This window comes from Triturus cristatus, chromosome 2_2, assembly GCF_964204655.1.
Source record: "Triturus cristatus chromosome 2_2, aTriCri1.1, whole genome shotgun sequence".
NCBI lineage: Eukaryota > Metazoa > Chordata > Amphibia > Caudata > Salamandridae > Triturus > Triturus cristatus.
Window position 1 is genome coordinate 155,620,499 of NC_140582.1, and position 27,949 is coordinate 155,648,447.

General features: G+C 41.7%; 1 protein-coding gene across 3 annotated transcripts in view; it reads left to right on the forward strand.

The window, feature by feature from the left end:
* Positions 1-27,949, forward strand: part of CCSER1 (coiled-coil serine rich protein 1) — a 2,282,720-nt gene that overhangs the window by 1,233,816 nt on the left and 1,020,955 nt on the right. For all 3 annotated transcript variants that reach the window (XM_085641140.1, XM_085641142.1, XM_085641141.1), the window contains exon 6: positions 14,374-14,587. In XM_085641140.1, the coding sequence (XP_085497266.1) occupies positions 14,374-14,587 (214 nt within the window). The remainder of the gene's footprint in view (positions 1-14,373; positions 14,588-27,949) is intronic.

The following is a 27,949-nucleotide window of genomic DNA, read 5'->3' on the forward strand; positions in this document are numbered from 1 at the left end:
TGTGGTGTAGGGAGGATGGGATCCAGTCTAGAGCATTCCCCTCTATGCCAACTTTGTAGAGTCTTTGTATCAGAGTGTCAAGGTCAACCATGTCAAAGGCAGCTGAGAGGTCCAAGAGACGTAGCACAGCAACCCCGTTTCAGTCAACTGGGTTCTTCAGGTCATCCCAGATGTCAACGAGGGCCGATTCTGTGCCTCTTCCTGGATAGAATCCCTTTTGGAAGTCTGAAATTATGGCATTATCTTTAATGAATTGTGTCATCTGGGCGAATGCTGCTCTTTCTATCTGTTTGCTGAGGAATTCCATTTCTAATCGGTCTGTAGTTGTCAGGGTTCAGCTGGTCCAAGTTTGTTTTCTTCAGTAATAGCCATATGTATGACTTTTTGAGAACTTCTGGAAATATTCTGGTAGTTAAGTAATTGTTGATGATTCTTCTTACTGCTGCCACAGCAGAGGTTGTTACAAGAATTCTCTTGAAGGTTTGCAGTGTTCATGGGTCACAAGCTCTGCTGGCAGACCTGCTTACTTTGACCAGGTCCATAAATTCATTGTGTGAATTGTGTTGGAAGGAATGAGGAAGTTGGGTTAGAGTATTCTTGGACTGTTGTTTTGAAAAAGGGTTGGTGCTGGTCCTTTGTCTTTGTTTTAAATATGAGTCCAATGTGTCTGCTTTGGCTGTGTAATGATTTGCCAGTTTGGGAATTTTATGGAATTCTTTATTTGCATATTTAGCATTTTGAATTCTGTCTCAATAGTACCTTTTATTAGCTTTTTTGATAGCTGACTTGTATAATCTGTTATTTTTCCGTCTGCGACGTTTGTCTTGATTGGTGTTTGTTTTGAGCCAGGCCTGTTGCAGCTTTCTAATTTGTTGATTTATCTCTTTTAGCTCTAAATTTCTCCTTTTTTTCTTTAGTTCTGTTGTCTTGTTTTCAGTGGTATTAGGATATCAAAAGCTTTCTTTAGTCACTCATATAGTTTTTGGAGAGAATGTATTGTCTCTAGAGCTGTACTGGATGTCCTTTCTATTTCTAAGTGTTCGAAATTGAATTTGTTCCACGGTCGATAGGTGGAGGCACGTAAGGTGGTGTTAGGTGCGTTGCTGTGTGTTGTTTAATGTTGGAAAGCAAGCAAATGGTGGTCTGACCTTGTGACCGGAGTCATTGTTTGAAAGGTAACTAGTTCTGTATTAGGAAAAATTACATCTAGGATATGTCCAGCGATGTGTGTGGGTTTGTGGACAATCTGATGCAGGTTCAGTGAGTTTAGGCAAGCAATGATTGTGTTAGAATGGGGCATAGTGTGTTTGTCAAACCAAATGGTGAGGTCACCCAGAATGCATAGTTTGGAGTTTTGTGTTATCAGGTTTAAAACCGCGTCCAAAAGTGTGTCTGGGAATGCTGCATTGCTAGGTTGAGTCTCTAAAGGAGCAGGAAGTTACCGGAGGAAGATAGTGTAGGATTGTGTCTGGTGAAAAGGGCCTCACAATCTTTTATTGAGACGTCATCAGCTTTAGTGATATGTAATGTTTGTCGGAACACAACAGCTAGGCCACCTCCTATTCTGCCTATATGATTTTGGGTGATAGTTTGAGGAGGAATGGTTTCATGCAGGACTGGAGCCATATCATCTCCCAATCAAGATTCAGCTATAAATAGTGTGTCAGGTTTTGTGTCAAAGAGAAGGTCGTAGATGTGATGTTTGTTTTTAGAGAGTGATCGAGCATTTATTAGTAGACAGTTTAGAGAACATGCTTTGGTGATACCGTGAATTTGTTTTCTAGAAGAGTGAGCAGTTTGTTGTGGGCTTGCAGCATGTGTGTCCTTAGTGTTGGTATTAGCTGTATGAGGATAGCAATCATGTAGCTGTTCTGTATCATGTTCCTCATCGAGCAGGCTAACAAGGCATTGTCATATGTCTCGTGTGGGCCCATTGTTGTTTATCCTATGTTAGCATGAGCATATTGCAGACGGCCCTCTGCTTTGCGCACGTTACTATACAAATGTATTTTGCTTTGTGGCAACTCTGTACCTTCACAGAGAACCTGCCGTTGTTTTTGTGTTCTGTTCTTTCCTGGTATTTTGTCTGCACAATGTAGACAAGGTCAAACAACAATGCCCCTTGTTATTTTGTTCTGGTCAGGCCTCAGCACCTATACAAAACACACAAATGCAGCTGTTGATTGGGGACACGTATTTTGTCACATAGCTATGTACGGAATAGGTAACAACACACTTGGAGAGGGATCTTTCCAAGGAAGCGATCATGACAGCTCTGAGATGTAGTAAATTTCATCTGTGCATGATAAGGTATGCAGTCTGCAGCAAAGCAAGGGACACCTTCCTACACAGAAACAATGAATAGAGGCATTTTTCTCCTTCTATATGTGCTGCAGCACACATAGAAAGATGAAAAAAACTAGAAGAAATAAAGATATTTCTCCTTGTAATGCCTCCCCTAGAGAGGCTTAGGCTTTTGAATCATTCCCAGGTTTACAAGTCCTGATGCAGGCAGGGAAACATATGTTTTGCTGCTGCCTGGTGTGAGGATTGTTCAATCTCCTGCAGACAGATGCAAACATGCCTTCCCTGCCTGCAGGAGTGTGGACCAGGAAGTCAAGTCTCCTCTCACCCAGCAGGAGATTTGAAAATGACGTCTGCTGGGAGCAGACTTCTGTTATTGTTCCCGCCCAGAGGGAGTATGCAAAAAAACAGCAATGCCAACCCCTCCCCAGCATGGCCAAACATATGGTTTGTGGGCATCCCAGGTGGGCACCAGGGCACCCACCTGTGGCCCTGGTGTCATCAGTGCCCAAAAAGGCTGGTGAGGGGGGGCGCATGCCTCTTCCGCTTAAATAATCATTATTGGCCCTGGGGGATGTGGTCCCTGGGACCAATTAATACTTGGGGAGAAGGGCCGCACAGCCACTTTCCCCTTTTAGTTCAATTCGGCCATGGGCAATGGGATCCCCAGGGCCTAATAAGGCTTGAGTAGAGGGGCCCCACGTCCCCTCCCCTTTTTAATTGAACCTCTTAATATATATGCTTGGTGGGTGCCCCAGATGGGCCCCGGGACGCTCACCTAAAGTTTAGAGAGACCCAAGGGGATGGCATCCCTGGGGCTGCTTCATGCCACTTTAGTCTTGGCGAGGGGGGCTATATCCCTTTTTAATGGGATATGGACCCAGCAGATAGGGTCCCTGGGGCTACATGTCACCCTCCTCTTATGGATATGGTTTTGATTCCGTGAATGCGGTCCCCGGAGCCCTGCATGCCAAAGGCTGTGCACGTCATAGGGTTATCAGCCTGCAAGGGGGCATTGGCTGCCTTTGGGAAGGTTAGGCACAGGGCCTGACCCTGCAGTCAACTCCCCATTGAGCACGACGTGTTATCTGCCTGCAGGGGGGATGGCCAGAAGTTTACAGTGCCTGGCTTTGCGCAATGTGTTGTTGGCTTCCTGCTGGAGGAGCTTTACTTGTGGCAACAAAATATTACTCTACATTAAAAAAACAATAGACATTCACGGAAGCAAAGGTAACTGTAGTCAGGTGGGAATTTTAGTGAGAATGTAATATTTTAAATGTAGAAAACCACTGAAACTCACCAGTTATAGTTAGCTCTGGTAAATATAACTTGTGCCCTCACCGTGCATTTCTAATTATGCCACATATTACATCTCTTATGACATCTTCTATGACATCATTGATAATATCACTGGAACATTTGCAATGAAATTATTGATGAGAGAACTGTGCATGGCAGGGGTGTGAGTTATAGTTACCTTGGGCACGAGTTATAGTTTCAAAGGCTAATTATAACTGATAAATTTCAGTGGTTTTAGACGTTTAAAACATTAGGTTGCGTGGAATTCTGGCCATGTGCGTAATGCTTTAGTTGTACACACTGTTTTGCACCTTAAAATATTTTCTATAGATACTGTTCACCTTAGGACTGCCCATAGAAATGTCAGGCAGTTATTGCCGGCTTAAGGCTACTCTGTAAGATCACTAATTATCAATTAGAACATTGCTCAAAACCAAGAACTCGCTTTCATCTTCTTAAAATGCAGCGATGATTTGTAAGTACTGCAGATTGCATTTGTATTGCCATTATGCTTCCGGAGCAATTAAAATTTAGTACACAATGATTCAGTGCCACAAATGTTCATCATTTTAATAGAGAATATTTTCTTTACATGGTATGAAGAAGATTGTGCCTGAGGGACTCTTTCTACATGCACAATATAAAAAATTAAATTGAGTAAATGAAAATATGCACTTTGTTAATAATGAGGCAACTGATGTGCATTAAAATTACTTCAAAATCATTTACAGTTTTATTATCATATTGTTTGAGCTAAAGCCATAAGGGGGTAAAAAATATGTATAACTGGAATAGAAATTAACTGAACAAGAGAGAGGGAGACAGTTTAGGTTGATCACCAAGATCTCTGTTTAACAAAAATTTAAAACAAACTCTGACCAATAAAGCAGAAAATGTCACACGTGTGTGCATTGCTGATGAGGGAATTACCACAATTCCCTCTTGTCAGGCTGTGCTTAACAGGGAAGGATTTCTAAAAGAATACCATGGTACTCCTGCTGTGAAATAATAGCAATCGTCCCCCCTCATCAACACACAAGGAATCCCCAGTATCCAAAGAGACATGGGGGCAGTGGGCAGTTTGATGGGTATCTAATGCCGCTCAGACCGGGCGGGACACCACATGCTCATCCTTCTTCCCCATCAGGTGATGTTTAAGATGATACAGTTAATGTATCCCAGCTCTAGCCTGGCAGAGATAATAAGAAGTTAGTGCTGGGTGAGGGATGGATAATGCAATGTGATTGATGGTATCCATAGCTCTATGTTGTAAAGGGGAAATAACAATCGCCACAGAATCATGCAAATGATGCAGTTTATTGTATCACACAACCCTAGTGTGATCCTTCCTAAACAGTAACAATGCAACTGATAGTCCTGGAATTCTCAACATTCAATATTCGTACGTTAAAATGAAGATAACCAATTACTTCATAACACACTCCCTTCCCTTCGTACAATACAATATATATTAACAATGTCTAAAGCAATGGTAAAATACATACATTAACACTCAATAGAAATAAAATAGAGTATACATAAGAAAACTTGCTCAAAAGCTAAAAAGTAATTCTTTTTTAAACAGAGCTATACCCACAACTTTTACACAGATTTTACATAATCACTAGGATAAGACAGAGGTCTGTGATCTCTCATTTCTCTGATGAAACTGGAGCTATCCACCTTTTCGATCAAACCACTTCTCACCCCCTGACTCTGTTGGCATTTAGGCAATACTTCTGCTATGCAGAATTCACTATCTTCCATCGACATCACTCCAGAGCATCCTTCATTCCTTCTCAAACACATTCCACCTTTTTGATACAATGCCGCATTCCGTAAATTACACCTTACTGAATTTTCCAGGGCCACTGAGAATCTACTCACTCGTTTGATTTTAAAAGGGCCATTGAATTTGAACGGACTACCACATGTAAGCCCAGGTTTTATCTTCACCCACTGACCTATGCTGAATTTGCTTCCTCTTCTTTCTTCTGCCAAATCTGTTACTATGCCATCTAAAGAAACCCAGTCTTTCAACCACTCAGGGACCAATTTGGTGACTGGTAAACTTCCTCGCATCTCTTGGAATGGACATTTCTGTGTGACACTATGAACAGTGGTCCGATCTTTTTAACATCACACAGATTATACAATATCATCTGGATGGTCCCTTTAACTAATCTGTTTGCTCGCTCGGCTATTCCAATTCCCCGGGGGTTGTAAAATGATGTACAAATATGCTCAATCCCACAATTATTTTGAACATTTGACATTTCACTGGAAGTGAGTTGACTGGCATTATCAGTAATAGGAATGGTAGGCACTCCCTGTTCAGTAAAAATCACTTCTGAAGTCCAAACCGTAGTCCTAGTTTTTTTTTCATTTAAGAACTTCACAGCCAACCATTTCGAATGGACACCAACCATCACTAAAGCAAACTGCATATTATGTCTTAAGCTGGATAGGGGACCAATAAAATCAAAACAGACTGTATGCCATGGTAACCCTGGCTCCTCAATATAACCCTCTTCAGATTTGTAATCTACTTTCAACCATTTTGACTTTCTTTGCAAACGAATCACCTTTCAACCCACTCATTGACTTGATCATCTAATCCAGGCCACCATACTCATTTTTTAACCTTTTTTAGTTAGGGGTTCCCACAGATGACCCTCTTGGCCTGAATCAAACAATGTAGGGGGTACAGCGCAATCACCCCTCAAAATCACATTCTGACCACTTACCAATAGGTCATTCAAAATCTAAACAAATGGTCTAGATGATAATGAGGTTGCACTTTCCCTTACTGCATCAGTGAAAATCATTTTCACAATTTCTTTCAAGACAAGATCAGAATTCATTTCACATTCCTATTCCTGACTTGTGAAAGCTCCTTCATTCTTTCATCTACTCACAGGAGGATTATCAACCAACTTCCAATCCAAGGGTAACATTGATAGGCAATCAGCTTGTGTATTCCTCAAGCCCTGAATACATTCCAATATGTATAAATACTCTTGTAACCTGGCAGCTAGCCTGGCTAATCATGCAGACCCTGCTCCACCAGGCAATACGATTTATATCAAGGGCTGGTGTTCATTCTCAATATGAACGATGAACCTCACAAATATGCGCAAAAGTATTGTGCACCCCATGCTGCAGCCAATGCTTCCCGTTCAATAACTTAATAATTTCTCTCAGATTGTGAGCGAGAACGCAGAGCAAATTCCACAATTCTTTCTTTCTTTTGATGAATTTGAGAAAGCACCATGCCAATATCCGTCGCTCCAGCATCGTGAGAACCGACTTGAGTCTTGTATCAAACAAGACCAATATGCTGGCACTATGAATCGTATCTTTTATCATAGCAAACATGTTCTGATGGTCCTCCTCTCACAAAAATGTACTCCCTTTTCTCAACAATTTTCTTAACTTCTCCCTTTTGTCAGAAAAGTTTTCAACAACTTTTGCATAGTACTCCATAAGTCCTAAACATGATCACAACTGGTCTTTGTCTTTTAGTGATAGTGCATGTCTAATGCCATCCACAAGACTCCAAGTATTCCATTTCTTCCACCAAAAACATGCATTTTTCTTGGCTTACGGTTAAACCGGATTGTCCTAACTTGTGTAACTCTTGTCTCAATGCTTAGTTGTGATGCTCCACAGTTTCCCCAAAAATAATGTTGCCCTGAAAAAATATGATATTTCCCATTCCTTTAAAGATTTGAACCATCATCCACTGAAACGTGCTAGCGGCTGAGGGTAAACCGAAGGGCATGCAGGTGAAACTATATGTGTCTTCTATAGTTATGAATGCTGTTAATGATTTAAACTCTTCATGCAACTGGATAATATGGTAAGTACTCCTCAGATCCAACTTTGAGAAGTACTTACCACTAGGGGTGGGCGGAATTTGCGAAATTCACTTTCGCAAACTATCGCGAAAATGTTAAAAATCTCCGCAAACACGCGGAAATATCGCGAAAACGCGGACGTTTTTTCCCCGCCTGTTCACGGTATTTTCTGCGTGATCGTGGCTCGCCAACTTACCCATGTGGTTGCTCACGGGAGAATGACGTGTTCGAGATCTCAATGATCTCATACTCTTGCGGTGCATGATCGCGAGAAGAAAGACGTGATCGCGCGACGAATTACATGATCGCGAGACAAATGACGCTAATGCGGGCGCGAACTGTCGCGAGACAGCGCAAATGGCTACCAACAATCCAACATCTCGTGGAGAACGCGACCGGATCGGGAAAACTTGTCGGCGAATGCGGGGATTCAGGTAAGGCGATCGCGCGCACGCGAGAATGTATTTTTTTATAGCCCGAGCAAGAAAAAAATTTCCGGTAAGATGCGGATTGCGGAAATTTTGACATTTTCGCGCTCTCTGCGGAACGCAAACATTTCAAATTATCGCAATTTCCACGAGCGGAACGTAATTTTTGCCTAGGCCTACTTACCACCCTTTAAGGAAGAGACCAGTTCATTAATATTCGTAAGGGGAAATGTGTCGATAACGATATTCTAGTTTAAAGATATGAGAACTACTCAAAATCTCAATCGTCGTTCTGATTTCTGTGTGATTACAAGTGAGACCCATGCTGAAGCTTCAACCAGTTTAATAATGCCCCCCTCTAGCATTTCATCTATCATTTTTTTTGTACATCTTCTCGCACCACTAATGGGCTATTCTCACCTTATGTTGTAACAGGATTGCATCATTTTTCAGTATGATTTTGTGTTCGTAACCTTTGAGACATCCAAGTTTCCCTTCAAACACCGTCCTTCCATCACGTAAGATATTTTTCAGCTCCAATTCTTCCACAACCATAACTTGGTTTCGTGCCCTAGGATTTGTAATGATATTTAAATCAAATTGGTGCATCCATCCTAATACAGGAGGACCCTCCGTAAACATGTAAACCTTCCCGTCTACCTTGCACTTCTCAAAAGCTATTGTGTCCAACATAAACTCCAAAATGTCTATGGCTTTATCTTGGTAGCCAACAGGGTCTATGTCCTTTGGTAACAATGTGACATTAGGCCAAGTTTTTTTAAACAACTCTTTAAGAATAATTGTGTACATTGATCCAGAGTCCACCATTAATTCGACCTTTCTCCCATGCACATCAAATAATGTCTTTGGTCTACACATCCTCGCCTTGTCACCCTTGATTTTTTTTCAGCACTTGTCTCAGCTACGCTTTATGTCCTGTAACCTATGTCTGACTTGACATCGTCTTCAACTACACCTACACTGTCTTGCTACCTTTCTTGCACACATGTGCAAAGTGGTCCTTACGGCCATATTTTCTGCAGTCTTGGTTGAGTGCAAAACACTGTTTGGACTCCAATCCATGGTATAAGCTTCCGCACTTCGTAGGACCCTTAGAGGTATTTTATTTTAGGGCACTCAGGCCAATCACCATGTTGCCACCCCTGGATGCCTCATTTACATCCCTTTCAATACCTTCTTTATTTTGTTTGCTTCTACAATAGACACTTCACTCCCTACTCTTTCCCTTTTCCGCAGTTCTTTTCTATAATACTCAGACTCCTCAATAACTTTAATAGTGTCAACGCCATATTTGAGGCTCCTGTCTTTAGCTGCCCACAGCCAACCCTTTATTATTTAACTTTTGCACTGAATTATGAGCTGGTCTTGAATAAGCTTATCAGTCATCACCCCAAAACAACATTTAAGTTCTTCTTTAAACTTATCATCAACCAGTTTACCATTCAGGCCTATGGCTACAGGTGAGTACTTAAATAAACATTGACCCTCATTCCCCAGTGCATTCAACAATAATGCTATCTTCCTAGCTGCTGGCCAAAAATGTTGCCAATTCAATGGCGTAATGTAATTTTCAAAGACCCCAACCCAATCCTCCCAAAAAAGGGATGGAGAACCCAGTTGTGATAGGAAGAAAGGAGGAGTGATTATGTGACTGTGTGTCTCCATCTCGCCACTAAGCTGTACGTTGTGAGATATATTTTGCAGCATACCCAGTCAAGGTCGCCAAAAGGAGAGCATATCAAAGTGTGCACTCTCACAAAGATATCTGGACAAGATGAATGGTTAACGTCGTAACACTTTATAATGAGAGTGAAAAGTCACAGAATATCTTGTTGGGAAAGACAAGTTTCCTGGGGAAAAGTTTCTCAAAATACCTTGCGGCGGTCTCTAAAAGGTTAGCTTATCACTGTATACTCTCTGAGCAGATTTAATATATAAAGATAAGTGTTTCACCGTGTGCACACTCAATAGTTCCACACCGATAACTTCTCTAGCTGGGAAAAGGATTAGTAGGTATGTGTATCACCGTATACGCTCCATTCTCATGGAAACATCTCAATGTGTGAATCATTTTTCCAATCACAAATATGAGTGCATCATTGTATACCCTCTATTCACAAAGATGAGCACATCATCCTATATGCTACTGTCTGACCTCCTGAATAATTTCCAAACCAATATGACATCTCTATGTGATGACGTGACCGTGCTATATGTTTTAACGTATCCTACAGTTTTGGATGAATCCAAAATGGCGCTGATATGCTATGACGTTATTGCATCATACAGAATGCTACACACGCTCGGCTCAGCTCGATGCAATGCCATGTGCCATATGCCCAATTTTTTACACAAACTTGCGTACCGAAACTGTGCTGAAGTTAAAAGTGCCACCGCACAGTACATTAATATTGTTAAAAACACTCGTCCTCCTTGCCTCTGTGCTATGCACCTCTCCCTGCCCTGTACGAGCACAGGGTGCTTCAACCAGATGAGCGCTCTTCTTCTTTGATCACCTTCAAAGAAATGGTCTGCTTCTTCCCCTTTGATCACCTCATGGATTGTGTGCCATGCTGACATGCACTCCTCAATTTTAAATCCCCTATTCATTCCGAAATTATGTTGTACACAGGAAATAACAACCACCACAGAATTGATGCGAATGATGCTGTTTAATGCAGCATATAAACCATGTGTGATCCTTCTTAGATAGTCAGGATGAAAGCGACAGTCCTGGACTTCTCAACACCCAATATTACATTAGAATGATGATAACAAATGACATCACAACACTCTGCCAGCAAGTTGTATTTTTCATTTGGGAGATGGAAATTAGAACCTTGATGAATGGCTGCAACTCTTCCTCTGAGAATTCCTCTGAGAAAAGGGAATTTAGAAACTGATTTAGAGTTTGGCAGATGGGATACTCCATCACAAATGTGACAGATATCATAACTGCCAGATCACCAGTGACATAAGATAGAAAACATTTGTAAAATGGCTGACAGGATATCCCTTCCATTTTTGAGAGAGTAAACCTTCTGCCAAACTCTAAATGAGGCTGTTACCAGATTGTGCTTGTTGAGATAGTGGCCCAGTTGATTCATCAGGGGGGGCCTGTGTTACTGAACGGGTGCACCTTCAGTTGGATGTACCAGGCACAGACTCGGTCTGTGCATTTTATCACAATGAATGCGCTGCCCCATGTGCATCTGTAAATGTTCCCCTGTCCTGGGAGTAGTAGATTAGTGAAAGGGAGAGGTGCTGTTTGATTGCTGAAGCTGCTGGTCCACATTTCACTGTGCAGACAGCAACTGGCCAAAGGGGAACATAAATCGTGTAGTGATTGCACGCTCCTACAGGGGGGCATCTCGGGGAATCTGGAGGGGTCCATGAGGCCCCTCTTTTCCCATTTAAAGAGTCACCTTTGGGGGGTACACTGGCTGTGCACTACCTCAATTTGACACACAGTCAGTGCATCCCTGACACCTCCTATGCCTCTACTCTCACGTCTATAATTAAGCGCAGGTGGAGAGGCAAAGTGTTTCTTCATTTACTAGGGGTCATGCACTCCATGCAAAGAAGGAAACAAACCTATTAAGATCACACTGCAGCCACATGTGTTATCCCAATGTGCCACAGGAATGTTGACAGTGCAGGCACATGCCTGTTGCTCCTCCAAAGTACTGAGTGTAATTTGCAAGCATTTTGGAAATGAAGGTGAGTTGAGTTTAGAAATTATGAGGGGCAGGTAGTATGTGTTTCGATCAGGTTTAGAATAAATGCTAGTATAATATTTGTTGGTTGGCTTGTAAACCTGAGGAAGTAGCCAAATGCCTGGCAAGATGGATCAGTGATTTAAACGCTCACATTTGTACTGATCTGAAGTACACAAGATCAAATTCTGTCCAGTCCAACGAAGCTTTCCAAAGTTGATAAATTGAGCATCATCATGTTGATTACAACAATACACATTACATAGAGTGCTTAGAAAGTGCTTTATAAAAACAAGTTTTTGTTTGTCAAATAGGATAGAACTTATGAAGTAAGGGCTACTGGATTGACATTTAGAGGCCTGAAAGTATGGGCATCTGATGATTTGCTGAGACGTAAATTGGTATTCGTTTTATTGGAAAAGTGTCTGGAATAAGGCTATCCATATAAAGAGTGGAGGATGATTATCTATAAGAAAGGGCTGTGGGGTGGACATGAACTCTCTGGGGATAGTGATTTTCGTGGAAACTTAAGAGAGACAATAGTAGCATGGATTCCCAAGTGAGCAACGGTTGTACCACAAAGAGAGGAAAGTAGGAGTGCTACCCAGCTATCCTCATCGACACATTCACACTTTGACCATTTTGAATGGTGGCTCGTCACTGCTGAGACAAGATGTCCAGAAAATACAAAAAAATAATAAATGGGGAAAAAGTATGGGTTCTTCATGTTTGATTTTATTAAATAATTTTGCATCCCGCATCAGTTCTGTAAAGTAGTTTTGTGTTTGTTCTGCAACCAAAACAGTAGGTTAGTATCTTCATAGAAAACACTGTTGACTTTGTGTGTGATTAATCACAATTTGTATGGCAGTCTGCTTTGATCCTAAGCACGCAAACTTCCTGTCCTGCCTTCTAATTTTGAAAAGACCAAAACAAAGGATAATTTTATGGATAGCAACATTGAAGTTCAATATATCAGAAGTATTGGATTTTCTCTAGCTATAAATGTTTAGTTCTAGGAACACCAGGGATCATTATTGTAATTTGTCTTGTCATGTCTAGCTTTAAGCCCGGTTATGGCCACAGATGTAGACCCTGTATGAAAGATTTTTATGCATCATAGCTATGATGAATTTCTAGTCTCTCTGTGCTGGGCAAAACCACTGAAACCAAAGAGACAGAGCTATCATTGTTGGTGCAGGCAATTAAAGCATAGAACCATTGGTGTGCATGGTGGTCCTTCAAAATCAATTTTCAGTGTCCTCGATTCAGAAAGGGTGTGTTTGCAAAACACGTGAGTTGGTAGTGCTGCACACATTTGCATAACCTGACCTGACATGATTATGCAGATGATTGATATGTGCTAAAGTCCTGCATTTTCATTGGTGAATCAAAGAATGAATGCTGGCCTGTTCTGCCCTAGAGTCTCTTAGTGCCAGATCCCAGAAGCCTCAGGAGGTGTACACTTACTGTTATCAATGATGAACATGAGGGCAACTCACTTTAGTGTTGTGTATTATGTCTGCATTATAGCTGAATCAGGAGGCCAGTGCACATGCACTTTCTAGTATTGTGTGCATGTGTGTGGATGAGATAATGCTCTGTTGTATGGCCTCCACTCAGTGAATGAGTGATGTGACAGAATAGCAGGCAAAACTAATCTTGTCCTCTTGCCCCACCCCCTCCCATCAGTCTATTGTCTATGAAATCACTTCATAATTGCTCATAAACTCAGGAAAATACTGAAAAATTACAAGAAATGTGAATTGGCAGTTTCTCTGGTGAAAATTGCATGTAAAAGGAAAAAATAACGCAAGATGCTGGTTGGACACTCGCTTAGGCTGAAAATGAAAAATCCAGGACATTTCACACATTTTGCATAACACAAATTTCACAAATTTCAGATGTTCATTAGTGACAATAACATTTCTCCCAGGCCTAGATATCTCCAAATTTAAATACAAAAGGAAGTGGCTCTCCATGGGCCACCTCTACATTAATCGCGGCTATCATCTGTACAGTATCCACCATGAAGTGGAGGCTTCCACCTGACTCATAAACAGACTGCCCAACGCCAAATGCTTCCATTTTAATATGGCTCATGATTTATTCCAATAAACTCTAATGGTTGAATACAGTGAAAACTAATACACATTTGAGCTCCTCTGGAGATCAAGAAAAGCTGTAAAAATCGAGATAGATATTGCTTGTATTCAATTAAGTATGACTAAAAATTGAGAAAACATATGAATGATTATGTGGTAAAAGACAGCAAGTACCATTTGAGTTTCACAGAGGACCAATGCTTGAATACAGAAACTGTTGAGGTGTGAAAGAGTTCAAGTACCAGTACACACTGAGCTTTCACTGGGGACCAACATATGAATACTATAATTCCGAAGATGCCTTGTCTGAGTTCCAGGATACCTTTTATCTAAATTCTATTGGTTATTTCGCTGATGTAAAGATAGACTAATTAATCAGCCCTGGTTTTAGCTCAGCAGAATAACTCCTTACATTTTATCCAAGCCTATGATATTATTCCAGTTTAGCCAATGGTATTGTATTACTTTTTCTTATTCTTTGTCCTTCCGTATGCATGTATAGTTCTCTCCATACTATTCTGCAGTCTTCTAATGAGCATTTTTTGTGTTCAAAAGTGTTTTAAGAAAAATGTTCAACACAGAATCACCATTCTCAGATTTTTACAACTGCATGTATTTATTCTATTTTTTTTTTTTATAGAAACTTCTCTTTGAACTTATCAAAGGATATAGAACAAGGAGATTCCAGGTGTGCTCGAGTCAGTCAAGTTTCAACCGGCAGCCCATCTGTGGAATGGCCCTTTCCAAGCCTTGAAGACAGTGTGGGCCTTGAATCTTTACCTTTCCGGCTGATGATGCAGGACTGCACATCTGTGAAGACATTACTCCTCAAAATGAAGAGGATTCTGCAAGAGGTAATTATTTTCACATTTACATTTTCCAAGCAGCTGTTCAAATAGGCCTCAAGTTGTTTTCAAGTTGGTGAAGTGCGCTTCTGTCAAACTAAATACCTAGGAATCCACACTCTATTGAATACACAAACACATGCACAAGAGAAACAGTGAATCCCTTAGGAAATTAAGGGCCAGATGTACTAAATATTCTTCGCAAATCACTGGTCTCAATCGGCCGCCAGTATTTGTGCAACCAGTATAGAATTTTACGAACCAACCTATATACTAACAAGCCGGTTCTTAAAATTGTCACACTGATTGGTGACCATCACAGTGATGGTGGCCTGCAAGGCTCAGCAGACCACCATGTCTGTGATCACTTTTAAATTAAGTAAACTTGTTTTTTTAATGCAGCCCATTCTTCTGCCTATCCGCACAAACATTTTTAAACTACTCCCAGAAGGAAAGTGTTCCATTAGGACCACTTTTGTTTCATGAATGGGTAAGCACTCCAACTTAGGAGTCTGCAATTTTTCAATGTTTTGTGACCGTATCAAGGTTGCAAAACATTGATTCATAATATACCGATTATTCAGTATGGGTGATAATTCCAATTTAGGAGTCTATAAAAGTTTACTGACTCCTAAAATGGGATTTATATATTAGAAAAAGCATTTTGGCGGTTGCTCTCCTGATCAGAGTGTTTGTGAATGTAAATGTGCTCTATATGATCTGGCTTGCCAGCGCAGCTGTCGTCAGACAATTATGTGAGCATCACTAGAAATAGCTTTGGCTCCTCCCACATGTTGTGAGTCAGAAGTTCATATTCGGATTGGGCAGAAGTTGAGTGCTCCCACAAAAACTATGCTTGCTCCCCATACAGCTGTGATCATGTGTTTATTTATCCAGCTGCCGGATCTTGAACTTTCAGGGCCACACATAACAATGTAATGCTACTAAAATGATTTAGGTAACTGGCTAATTTATGTTGTTTTTCTCTGGCAGGAGAACAGATTGGTGGGGAGCAGTCATTAACCTACATGAATGTTTAGCTCTGGCTTGTCAGTGGAACCGTCTCCTGACCTTTTAAACCACACAAATATTATTCTACTGTTCTCTGCTTCCATACATATCCATTTCCATGCTAAATGCTCGAAATGCTTCACATTATCACACAACATTCCTTTAAAGCCATTGTCAATGCTTGCTACATCTGGCTCTTAATTCTGATACGGGTTTTGAATAACAGGTCTGGGTTTATTAAAATATATGGAATACGCAGAACAGTAGAGCTTGACACTTAGGGGCCTATTACAATGGTGGGCGGACACCGTACCGGGAAGCGAGACCGACCGCCATAGGTGCGGCGGTCCCACCATGGAAATCAGGATGCCACTGCCATGGTGGAGGTGGCATCCCGCATATATTGCATTGTGGCAGGCGGTGCTGTAAGCAGCACCCACCACAATGCAATATATGCATGTCGTGCATTTGCATGCACAACGTGGCAGGCACCGTGCGGTGCCTGCCACATTTTGCATGCAAATGGAGGGGAGTACCATGGGTACCCACCAAGACGCACCCCCAACCCCTGGGGACCCGCAATGGGCCCCCGAAAGCAAACTGCGCCTGGCTTTCCATGGTGGGGTCTCTGCCATGGAAAGTCCTGCACCGCCGCCCATCCTGATATGGATGGTGGTGTCTTGCAGACACCGCCACCATATAGAAGCCCTTTTCCACCCGGTCGCCTGTCTGACTGGCGGAAAACGGTGGACGGTCTTTCCGTCCGCCGGGGTCCCCCGTCATTGTAATGTGGTGGGGGGGGGAAATGGTAGGCGGGCGGTGGGTATTGACGGGCGGATCACCACCGCTATACGGGCAGTGGCGATCCGCCCGCCAACCTAATCGACCCCTTAGTTCTTAGTCCTTGGTTACTGACAGCTAACAGAGTTTTTGTGTCCACATATCAAATTAAACAGTTTAGGGGGTAATCATGATCTGTGTTTAGACCCTGTAACATCTATTCTTGCAATCACAATTCTTCATATTAATGCCTGCATCACTGTCTTGGCAGAAAAACAGCATTGTAATTTGGTTTAATCTTTTCCCCTTTCCTAAAAGAAGGCCGATGACCATGGCACATCTGTTTTGAACTGTTTCATGATGTGTTTGCACATGCTCTGTTAATTCATTTACTGAATTTTGTGGCTGAAATGTAACGTTTCTAAAGTTTATAAACTCGTGTGATAGTGTTATGTTATTATGTTAATGTTTTTTATAGAGCAGCTCTCGTGAATTAAATTCTAAAGTGTGTCTGTGATTATGATTTTGGTTGATGAGGGTATGGGAAGGTTTTATTAAACTTATCTTGGTTTGAGGAAGAGTTTATGATGCGGTTTGAAAAATTAGGCGTTTCCCTACGGTGGTGTTTTACGTTGAGGTATTTTGTGACCCTCCAAACAATCCTGTGCAAGAATTATGTTAAAGGGTTATCACATTGAGCTGCTTTGCAAGTGGGATTCAGGCCTTGATGGCTTTCCAAATAACCAGTGTGAGCTATGGCACTAATGCCATATAGGCCAATGGATCATGTGCCCTTCTAAGCAATGCGAGTGTTTCCAGGACACGTTTTCATAGTGCAGTGTTTATGGCTCTTCTGCTTCACATTGTACTGCATTGATCCAGACCTAGGTTCTAATGGTAACACAGTGCCAAAGCTCTCTCTGTAGTTGTAACAGGTCTGCCATTTTTAGGTCGAGCATTCAAGACCTCTCGTATATACTTTAGTATATACTTATATGTCTATGTACTTATTGGGCTCTGGAGATCAGCCCTAGGACTTGGCTGCTTCTACTTAGGGACTCTTATTCTGTTCAACTGCCTCTATTTAACTGTCTTGATAGAAAACGACCAGCAGAGGCTAGTAAAATACCATAATCAATTTAGCATTCTCTAGATTCCCGTCCATAGAAATGGTCTTCCACAAGCACCCGTAGACAATAATATTTTTTTCAAATCTTGTATTTTCAGTGATATTACTACCAAAGGCCCTGATTTTATATAAAAACAGAGCTTTGGACTATACCATTTCCTGCTGAAAGGCAATAATTCTCCCCATGTGCTCCCATACCTGGAACGTCACACAGTTTGGTGCTTACTTTCCCTCCATGTTAAAGAACAGTAGATGTTTCATCACCCAGGCTAATGTGCTGCATAGCTAAATACATATAAGGTCCCACAGGCAAGACCGATTGCATTGCACATGCTTGTTTAATTTTATTTTTAGAGTTTTATATAGCGCAAACTAGACCCGAAGATATCAGGTATCAAAGCGCTTTACATGAGCACGAGTTTCACTACAGAAGGACACATTCATTTTTGTTAGGCACGGGGAGATTAAGGGCCTCATGTAGGAAGCCAAATACCGGTCGGTAACGGACGAAATACGGTAAATATCCCGTTACCGACCGGTATTTAGGCATTTGCAATGTAGGTGGCTGATTTTCTGGATTCGGTATTTACCGATTCGGAAATTAAGAAATCGGTAAAATACCGATTCGGTAAATACCGAATCCAGAAATGCTATGTAGGGGGCACTCAAGTGAGTGCATCATTGGTGTCTGGATTCGTTATTTACCACCAACTACTAGTTGATGGTAAATGACGAATACATTTCAAAAAGCATTTTTGTGCTATTTGAAAAGTGCAATGTGGCAGACATACATGCCCTTAGGGCATGTATGTGCGCCACATGTGCACACATGCACGAATCAGGGGTGCAACAGGGTGTCAATGTGACACCCTGCCACCATGATAATGCCTCCCCTATTACCGATTTGGTATTTACCGAATTGGTAATGGTAACTGGCTTCCCATTCATTCCTATGGGCCTCCAGGCCCATAGGAATGAATGGGAAGGGATGCATTATTACCGATTCGGTAAATACCGATTCATAAATACCGATATTTACAGAATCGGTAATAATTACCGATTGGTTACCTACATTACATTTACCGATTCATCAATACCGAATCGGTAAAATTTGGTATTTAAGAATCGGTAAATATAATTAACCTACATATGGCCCTAAGTGATTTGCCCAGAATCACAGGATGTTGAGCGTCGTTGCTGAGACTCGAACCCAGTTCCTCAGCTTCGAGATCCAACGCTCTAGCTGTAAGGCTACATCCTCTCTCGACATAGTAATATATGCCTGCTTTCACCCTGCATTTCACTCATTTTCACTCACCAGTAGTTTTTCATTCAAATTCAAACATTGGTAAGGATTTGCACAAACACCTAGCAGAATTACACTGGTGTTCAGCGGTGAGGATTTGAATTATGTCTGTGCAGTGTTTTACAGTGATTCCACTGCAACCCCACATACATTTAAGACCAATTTGCTTTTTCAATTCTCCTTGATTGACTTCTTATGGTATTTCCGAATCTACCCTCATTCCGACTGTCCGAGACTGTACCTGCAGCAATGGAGATGAAGCTTGACCAACCTGGAAGGTAACCCAGTAGCTGAGCTCAAACAGTCCTGCCATTTTTGTTGTCTGTGCTTTTTCAGTTGATATTGTATTTAGTATGCTGGTTTTGCTTTAATAGGTATTTCACCGTTTATCTGTTGCTCTGTCCTCAGTAATCGTGTCACCCTACCCCAAAGTTTTCTGTGTCCCACCACTTTTCCTTGTTCATATGCCTGAGACCTTCCTTCTCCTTGAGGCTCTCTATACATAGACTGAAAGGCATGCTTCTCTCCTGGGAGAAATCTGCATAAGGCTTCACTGTGCTGTATGCAGGAATTTAAGAATAGCCCTGCTGACTGTGACAAGTGTGGGGTAGGACCATCGGCTGTGAAATGTAGGGGATAGCTGTTCTCTGCAATGAGTGAGTGGTCACTCAACTGAGCAACAGATCGTTTTAACAAAGGTGAGGGATACCTCTGCTCTCTGCAGGAAAACAATTGACACAGTGATGACAGTGCATTTGAGGGTAGCCCTTGTCTCCATGGTATCCCCACTTGACAATACACTACCAAACTAGAGTCAGTTGTGCCTGTATCCTTGTATTTAAGGCACCTAGAAAGACAAGAATTTCCTTTCCTGTGTACTGGACCCCAGTAACCCAGTAAAGTACAAACTTTATCGCTCTGCTGTGATCAGGCAATTTAAGTATCAAAATAGGTGCCCAGCTAAAGTAAATTTTGCTGTTGATAGTAAATGTTCTAATAAGTGGAGACCTACTCTTCAGAACAATGGATTTCATTTGTTAATGTTTTTAAGTAACTGCTTCAATTGTCGTTGGACCCATTTACTAGGTGGTGCATAGAAAATTCTATCAGTGAAAGTTGGACAGTATCATCTGTAGACAATAGTGTACATTGTTTTCATTGCATAATTTAGGAATGCCAAGGCTTACACTCCACATCACTCAAAGCGATGATTCATCCCTGGCACACCTCAGCTGAAACAGAGAAAGCTGTGTTATACTACCATGTTGTCCAAATTGCACCTTCATTCTCATTTTCTAGCGTAACCCCTACAAAGCCACAATCAGTGATTCGTCCACCACTATTGGTTCAAATCAAGCCACTCTTTATCCTTGTTTACCAAGCTGAAGATTGACATTCATGTAAATAGTCTCTCCTGAGATGGACATGCTAATCAAATAGACTCTCTTAGACTTGTTGATAGAGCCAATGCCGATCCACAGCCCGTGCAGGTAAGAGCGGTGGGGCCGGGTGAGGGGGATTTCGACAGACGACCACGAGGGAAAATGAATTATTTATTGAATTTTCCCTCAAATGTTGGACAAAATGGCTTCAGAGTAAGCCCAACACTTGATGTAATAATAATGTTCACTATAAACCTTACCTGCTCCGTTCAACAATTATAGTGGTTTATAATTGGTGGGGTGTGTGCACCGCCATCCTCCTCTGGTGGCACAAGTGTTGCTGACCTCCACGAGCTAGGGACAGTGCCACTAAAAGTAATATTCAACAGCGGAACCATAACACACAGATTTAACGACAGTGCAAATAAATATATGTGTGGAGGATGCGACCTTAATTGTTTCTGGGCATTTTTTTAATCTTTTGAATTCTTCGATTTATCATACATTCTTTAAAGCATGTTTTGTCAGAGAATATATGCAATGATTGACAGAGAAAGACAAAAAGAAAGATAGAGAACAAGGAAGAGTCAGCGAGAGAGAGAGAGAGAGAGAGAGAGAGAGAGAGAGAGAGAGATGGGGTGAGGAAAAGAAAGAACTTAATATAAAAAGGACAAATACACATTTGTGCAGCTGATAAAGTGAACTTTCAACGGATTTTTAGAATATAATATGCTACTTTGTAGCAAACCTTGCCAGTTTATTTATGGCCAGCATGTGCCGTTCATAATGCTACGCATTCCTAGATGACTATAAATGAATCATCGGGGTAAATTTTTTTGTCCAACCCTTAAGAACAATTAGTTATTTAAGGGGTTTTATGTGTCCGAAAATGTCCACCAATGCTGATAGCGTCACCTCCCACTTAAAAAATTCGGTATTCCCTTGAAGGGAGATGAAGACAGCTGTTATTCTACACAAAAGTTATGATTTCAATATTTTAAAAATGAATAGGTCTCGGTGCCAGTAAGATTGGTTTATGGAATTATATAAAAGACCCAGGCAGATGAGTGGAGGCATAGAATTTAATATCCCTCGGTGCTTCAAATTTAATATAAACGCTCATAGAACACATCTTGCTGGCTGCTGAAAGTGCTCCAGCATTCCACCTTTTCTAACCTTCACACAGGCCCTTACCTTTTGCTTGCACCTTGTTATCATGGATTACTTCATTAGCTGGAGCCACACGCAGAGCAGATTTAGGAAGGCATTTTGACGAATATTTCAATTTCCCCTTTGACACAGAATATATACTGCTGTAAGCATACCTCTTTTTCACTTAAGAAACCAAACAGTGACAGGTAATTTCCTGTGGAATTTGTGCAGCCTGAATGAAGACACTTGTATCAGTGTTATAAAATGGATTCTTGCCGCTGATCAGATCCTGAGAGAGGCAGAAGAGTTTTCTGATTGTGCTGAAATTCCCAAGTTAGTGGCAGGAAGACGGACCTACAGAGAAACTCATAGGAAACTTCAATTAAGCCCCCCGTGCTAAAACATTTCCCCCACCCTTGCTCTACTTCTGACTGCTTGTTCAAGAGCATCCAGGCCAATGCACATTTCTTCCATGCCTGCTCACCTTACCCATTAGACCACACCAACTGCTAACACTGTTGGAAATTGTTGACTTTCTCAACTCCTCCTGCAATCAAGATGTTTTCAGACCTCAAGTTGAAAATAAAAATAACTCTCTTTACTGGCCATACTCCCAGATTTGTAACTGGTTTCGGACCCTTGTGGGAGATTCTCATCCTTCAAGGAGCGTTGTTTACATTAATGCATATGTTGCCATCTCTAAGCTCAAACAGACCGATTCTTCAGAGGTGACTGCCGGTCGAGTTGTGGGCTTCACCTACCGGTGCATGCGATCCGGGCAGTCCACCGCAGTTCATCTCAGTGAGTGAATGCAGGGTCTGAGGCAGCTGGAGACCCCAGTGGTAGGCAGGAGCAGGCTTGTTGCAAGTCAATACCTTCCTGAAGGCAGGTTCAGTCTCATTGGATTCCACACTGCACCAAGATCCTCACCACTCTCCATGTCTGTTGCTCCCTCCTTTGCATGTGAAATCCTGCTCCTCCCTCTTGCTGGAATGAGCTCCATGACTGTCAGCCCAGGAATAGGCCCCGCTCCGAGCTGGCCCTACAACGCACCTTTAGTAAGCGCAGCTATCAGGATTGCAACTCCATCCACCACCTGAAGCGTCCCTCTCCTGTTCCTACAATCTGTCTACCTTGGAGCACCTCCTAGTGCTGTTGGTTGTGTAGTTCGTGAGTGTAAAGTGTAACCACCTGCTGAGAAGGCACCACTACTGCTGCTGCCTTTTCTGTAATTATTCTATGCGCTTGAGGGAAATTTGCCCTGCTGTTGCTCAGGTTAGATCTCTTCTTAGTTACGAATGTGGCCCTTACAGCTGGCCAAATTGGATCAAATGTGGCTTTGCAGCAACAGTAGACTTGTTTAATGATATGCCCTCTACTTGCTGCTCTAGCTGGATTCCTTCAACCCTACACTTGTGGCTTCAGATTGTGATACCAACTGTACAATGTGCCACCTTTATGCTCTGAATTCACAGTAACACCGTACAATTCCATTCACTTACATTTTGCATTCCTACTCTCTTCGGCAGTTCTTGCACCCAGGGTGCTTCAACGAGCATCCTCTTCGCCCTTTTGCGCCATCACCTCCTCCTTCCTCAATACCGTTTTCCCCTACTGTGCTTCCCATTATGCTGTGTGTTTCCTCATGTACTGTGCACAGCCCTCTAGCGTGCTGATAATTCTAGCCTTTGTGTCTTGAAAGCATATAACAGAGACACAGCAAGGGCATAAGCATAGAAAATGTTCCTAACACAATTATTAGTTGCAAGACTGATGGAATGAGCATATGTATACTCACACACACAGATCAGGTACAACACGAGCAGCAGAATTACACAAAACATTTCTACACATGCAAAACAGTCATTTGCTACTGAATCCAACATTCTAACCCTTCTGTGTATTGCTCAAGTTTCAGGAAAATCGTTTCAATGTACAATAGTAAAAAATGATTGGCATTCCCAGTACTCTCCTGGATCATGGTATGAGGATTGAGAGTGGGTGTACAGGAAGATCCGACTTACCAAGAACCTAATGTCAACATATCTTATATAATGTCAGGAAGAAGTATATTATTATTAAATATTAATAAATGAATGGCAGTGGTGTCACAAGGCATTGCTTCTTTACTAGTCATCAAAAATAAATGACGGGCATTACTGAACAGGGATAATTTAAAAGAATTAGCAATTCCATTGACATATGAACGCCCTTTGTGAAGTTGTAAAATACTACATATGCATCCATATTATTCCTGATGTTAAGGTTGATGAAGATACATTGGAATCTGAAGGAATGGTTAATTGTAGACATTTTTTGAAAATGCCTATATGAGGCTATCCTGTACTCCAAATAAGTATTGTCTGGCCTGGTTAGGAGGCCCTGGGGCACACAGGCTTTATTGGGCCTTCATCGTGAGAGAGTCCATTTACTTCTGGTGTCTTGTAGCCGTACAACTATTTGTTCTTAAATTGAGCAGCAACTACACCCCTTTAAACTTGACTTCCAGTGTAGCAGATCAGGCAATCCAAGGGATTACCAGGGGTTGAAGTAGGGCTCAGAACTCAGTAACACACAACATAGTGCTCAATAGATGGTTTATCCAGCCAGTGACTTGTCTTAGACAGCAACAATTGCTTGTATACACAAAACTGCACAGGTTCAGGGATGTCTACATGCAAATCCGTTAATCCACCATGGAAAACAGACAGGCAGTGTGAACAAGGAGCACTGATTCAGCTACTCCCTAGAACGCTGACCTTGTGGTTAGTACCTAAGTGGATTCTGCCAACAATTATGCATGGAATGGCAACATTGGAAGTGTTAAAGGAGATAATTAATGACCCCCACACCCAGGCACTTTTTTCCCTGGATGTGAGTGTTATTATTTTAATTTTTCCGTTCACCACCACCAGGTTTTCCTTGTCAGTGATGGACATAAACAAGGACATCAGACCCTCTGTCCTAAACAGGGAAAGTGGTGCAGTACCCTTAATGATGACCAGCAGTCCATCAGACCATCAGAGTAAGCTTTGCATCAACAGAGCCAATAGGTGCACCAGCAACGAAAAGCTGATAGACAAAACGTTTGGTGGACATAGTACTCCGTCAGAGGCCTCAGCAGGATTATGATAGTTTGCCAACTTGGAAATTAGGACAATTGACTGACCAACTGTAGATATTTTTATGACATTAAGGGCCATATGTAGGTAAATTACATTTACCGATTCTTAAATACCGAATTTTACCGATTCGGTATTTATAAATCGGTAAATGTAATGTAGGTAAAAAAATACCGAATCGGTAAGTGTCGGTATTTTAGAATCGGTATTTACCGATTCGGTAATGGCAACTGGCTTCCCATTCATTCCTATGGGCCAGGAGGCCCATAGGAATGAATGGGAAGCCAGTTGCCATTACCGAATCGGTAAATACCGAATCGGTAATGGGGGAGGCATCATCATGGGTGGCAGGGTGTCACATTGACACCCTGTTGCACCCCTGATTCATCCATGTGTGCACATGTGGCGCACATACATGCCCTAAGGGCATGTATGTCTGCCACATTGCACACTTAAACGTGCACAAAAATGCTTTTTTTCACCTATTCGTCATTTACCACCAACTTTTAGTTGGTGGTAAATACCGAATCCCCACACCCACGACACACTCCCCCTACATCTCATTTCAGGATTCGGTATTTACCGAATCGGTAAAATTACCGATATTACCGAATCCTGAAATGATCCCCCTACATAGCAAAAGCCTAAATACCGGTCGGTAACGGTATATTTACCGAAAATCGGCCGTTACCGACCGGTATTAGGCTTCCTACATATGGCCCTTGATGATGTGGCATGCAAGTCAGCTTAGTTTGAGTTTTTGAGTAGCCTGTGAAAAAAACCTAAAGACTAACCAATCCATATAAAAATGTAAGGTTTTTTGCAGTTTCCAGGATGCCTAAAAAAACTGTTAGTAAAAGAAGAATCTGAGAAACTGTGCACTTCATGGAAATGCTAAGTGACTGGGGTTTGGGATACCCATTTGATTAGTCGTCCTTTCTCTGTCCTTGAATGACCTAACACAACACTAAAAACAAAACTGTGTGGATCAATTACTATGGATCTGGAAAAGAGAACAAAAGAAGGACAATATGTCTTTCTCCTGGTGGATGCAGCTTGCAACATACAGCTTGCCTGCTAGGTTCCCAACTTTGCACAGCAAAGGATAAAACAAAGGTTCAAAACAGATGCTGCAGGCCAAAATCATAAATTGTCTCCGGATTCGTCCACCTGTACAGCTGACACATTAACTATGCTATATTTTGAGCCCCCTGAGTACTAACGAAGGAAGATTCTTTAGTGTGAAAAGCAAGATGCTTAACATGGGTTTCCATTAAACATGTTTACACATATTCTATATGATAAGATGAACAACAAAGACAGTTTGACTGATAGACATTCACTACTGGGAAAGGGGAGCATAATTGTCCTTCAAAGCGAGTTATCGTTCCTGTATTTGGCTGTGTATTCCGTGATGTACTTCTTGGAGAGAGAGCACAGAGTGGCAAGGAAAGTCAGCAGGAGAGTTCCTTACCATTGTTAGTAATGGCTGCTAACAGGATTAGAACATATGTTTACTCCTGTCAAAGACCCCTCACCATCTTACATCTTACCTTGGCTATAGCAATACTGCTGCAATAATATTCCCTAGGGTTGGCTACCTCCAAACTGTACTTGTTTAATATTAATGTCGATATAATATTTGAGTATGCCTAAGTTTAAACTAATATCCAAATATATTTCTAATGACACCTAAATATACAGGAATATAGGAAATACGATAAATATTAGATTATTGGGAATATTCCTAACCAGGATTAAGCAGTGGGGAAACACTGAAAGAAAATAGGCAAACCATAGTTATAAGGTACAAATCAGCATCTGTGATCTGAGGCACAGTGTTAAAATGCAGCTCAATAAGGCACGCAACACCCTCCAAAAATAAAATATATCACCAAGCATGAAATTCAGTCCCTGACCATCACCATCGAACATGTTTATATGTATTCCAAGATGTCCCATGTCTTACCGTACACCTTCATGCTGTAGACTTGTGTTTACCAGTGATGTAGAAATCACAAAATAATGTATCCATAGTGTAAGAATTGGAAAGCACAACTGAGGTGCATCAGCAGAGCTGTGTGTACAGGCTTCACATTTGCAACTGATGGAAGAAAGCCTCTGATGAGTCCAATGTTACATATGAATTAGTGCTATAATGCAAAAGGGCCTCTGGAAGTGTCTGTTATCTAATAACAGTGATGAGGCAATGCAAAGCTTATCATCATCATCATTTGTCTTTATTTCGGTCACTAGGACCATAAAAGAATATACAATAAATACAAAAAATGTAAATGTTAAATTACAGACATAATTCTGGTGATTATAAACAAAACACAATTAAACTAAGAACATCACGATAACTCGTTCAGTTGAAAGGACTTAAGACAGTGCATTCGGATGATCCACATTGATGTTAAGAATTTGGCGACAGCAAAAACGATTGGGGCAGAAAGATCTGTTCAATATTCTGAAAGCTGGAGCATGCTGTCGAAAACCCAGGTTTCTAAGCAGAGGGCGAAGCCAATAATTCCTTGGTCTTTGATATCTTGGGCAAAAAAATATAACATGGAGATCCGTCTCACGTGACAACGCGCAAGCGGGACAATGAGCTGTGTGGTGGGAGTGTGGCCAAAGGACCGTGTGCGCCCTAAGGGGGAGAGTGCTATAACGCCATTGCATATATAGCTTCCTGGTTAATGGTGGGCCCATGTCATCAAAGATGAGCTCTAGATGGTATGAGTCTTTGAAACCCAAAAAGTTACCAATTTGGGACCCCTCCCGCCTTCTCGTAATAGCAACACTTAAATTGTATTCATAATAAGCCATTGAGATAGTTTTACGTGAGACCCTGGGGCAAGCAGACGCTGGGTCGTACCACAATTCTGGTCTACCCAATGACTCTCAAGTATGCTTGATGTATCTTAGCCATGGGATTTGTATATTTTTGGAAAGACGCAGGATCTCTTTCAACTCAGCTCTATATTTACAAAGATCTGGCGAAGACCAAATTTTACGCCAGAAGGTTAAGGGTCTAAGACCCAGCTCCTCTGAAATCGGTCTCAGACCCAGATCCAATCTGAGAGGCAAGAGTGGGGTACTAGATGGTAAAGCTGCCATTTGCCTAATAAAATTATTTTCCGTTACCTGCAGCTTCTGCCAAGACATGTGCCCCCATATTTCAGCTCCATAGGTCACTGCCCCTCTTGCCTGGATTTTGTAAATTTGTAGGCGGGGGGCGAACGGCTTATATGTCAATCCTTTGGTCATCCTGGCGATACCACCCACCATCTGAGTCAGTTTCATGTTTGCCTTAGTTTTGTGCGAATCCCACGTCATAGACTGATTAATTACTACCCCCAGATACTCAAACGTATAGACCCGCTCTAATCTGGAGGACCCTATAGAGGGGCATGCGCGTGTTGTGGGGGGCGGGTTGAAGATCATGTACTTAGTTTTTGCAGCATTAACCTCTTCAGTGCCCCGCCC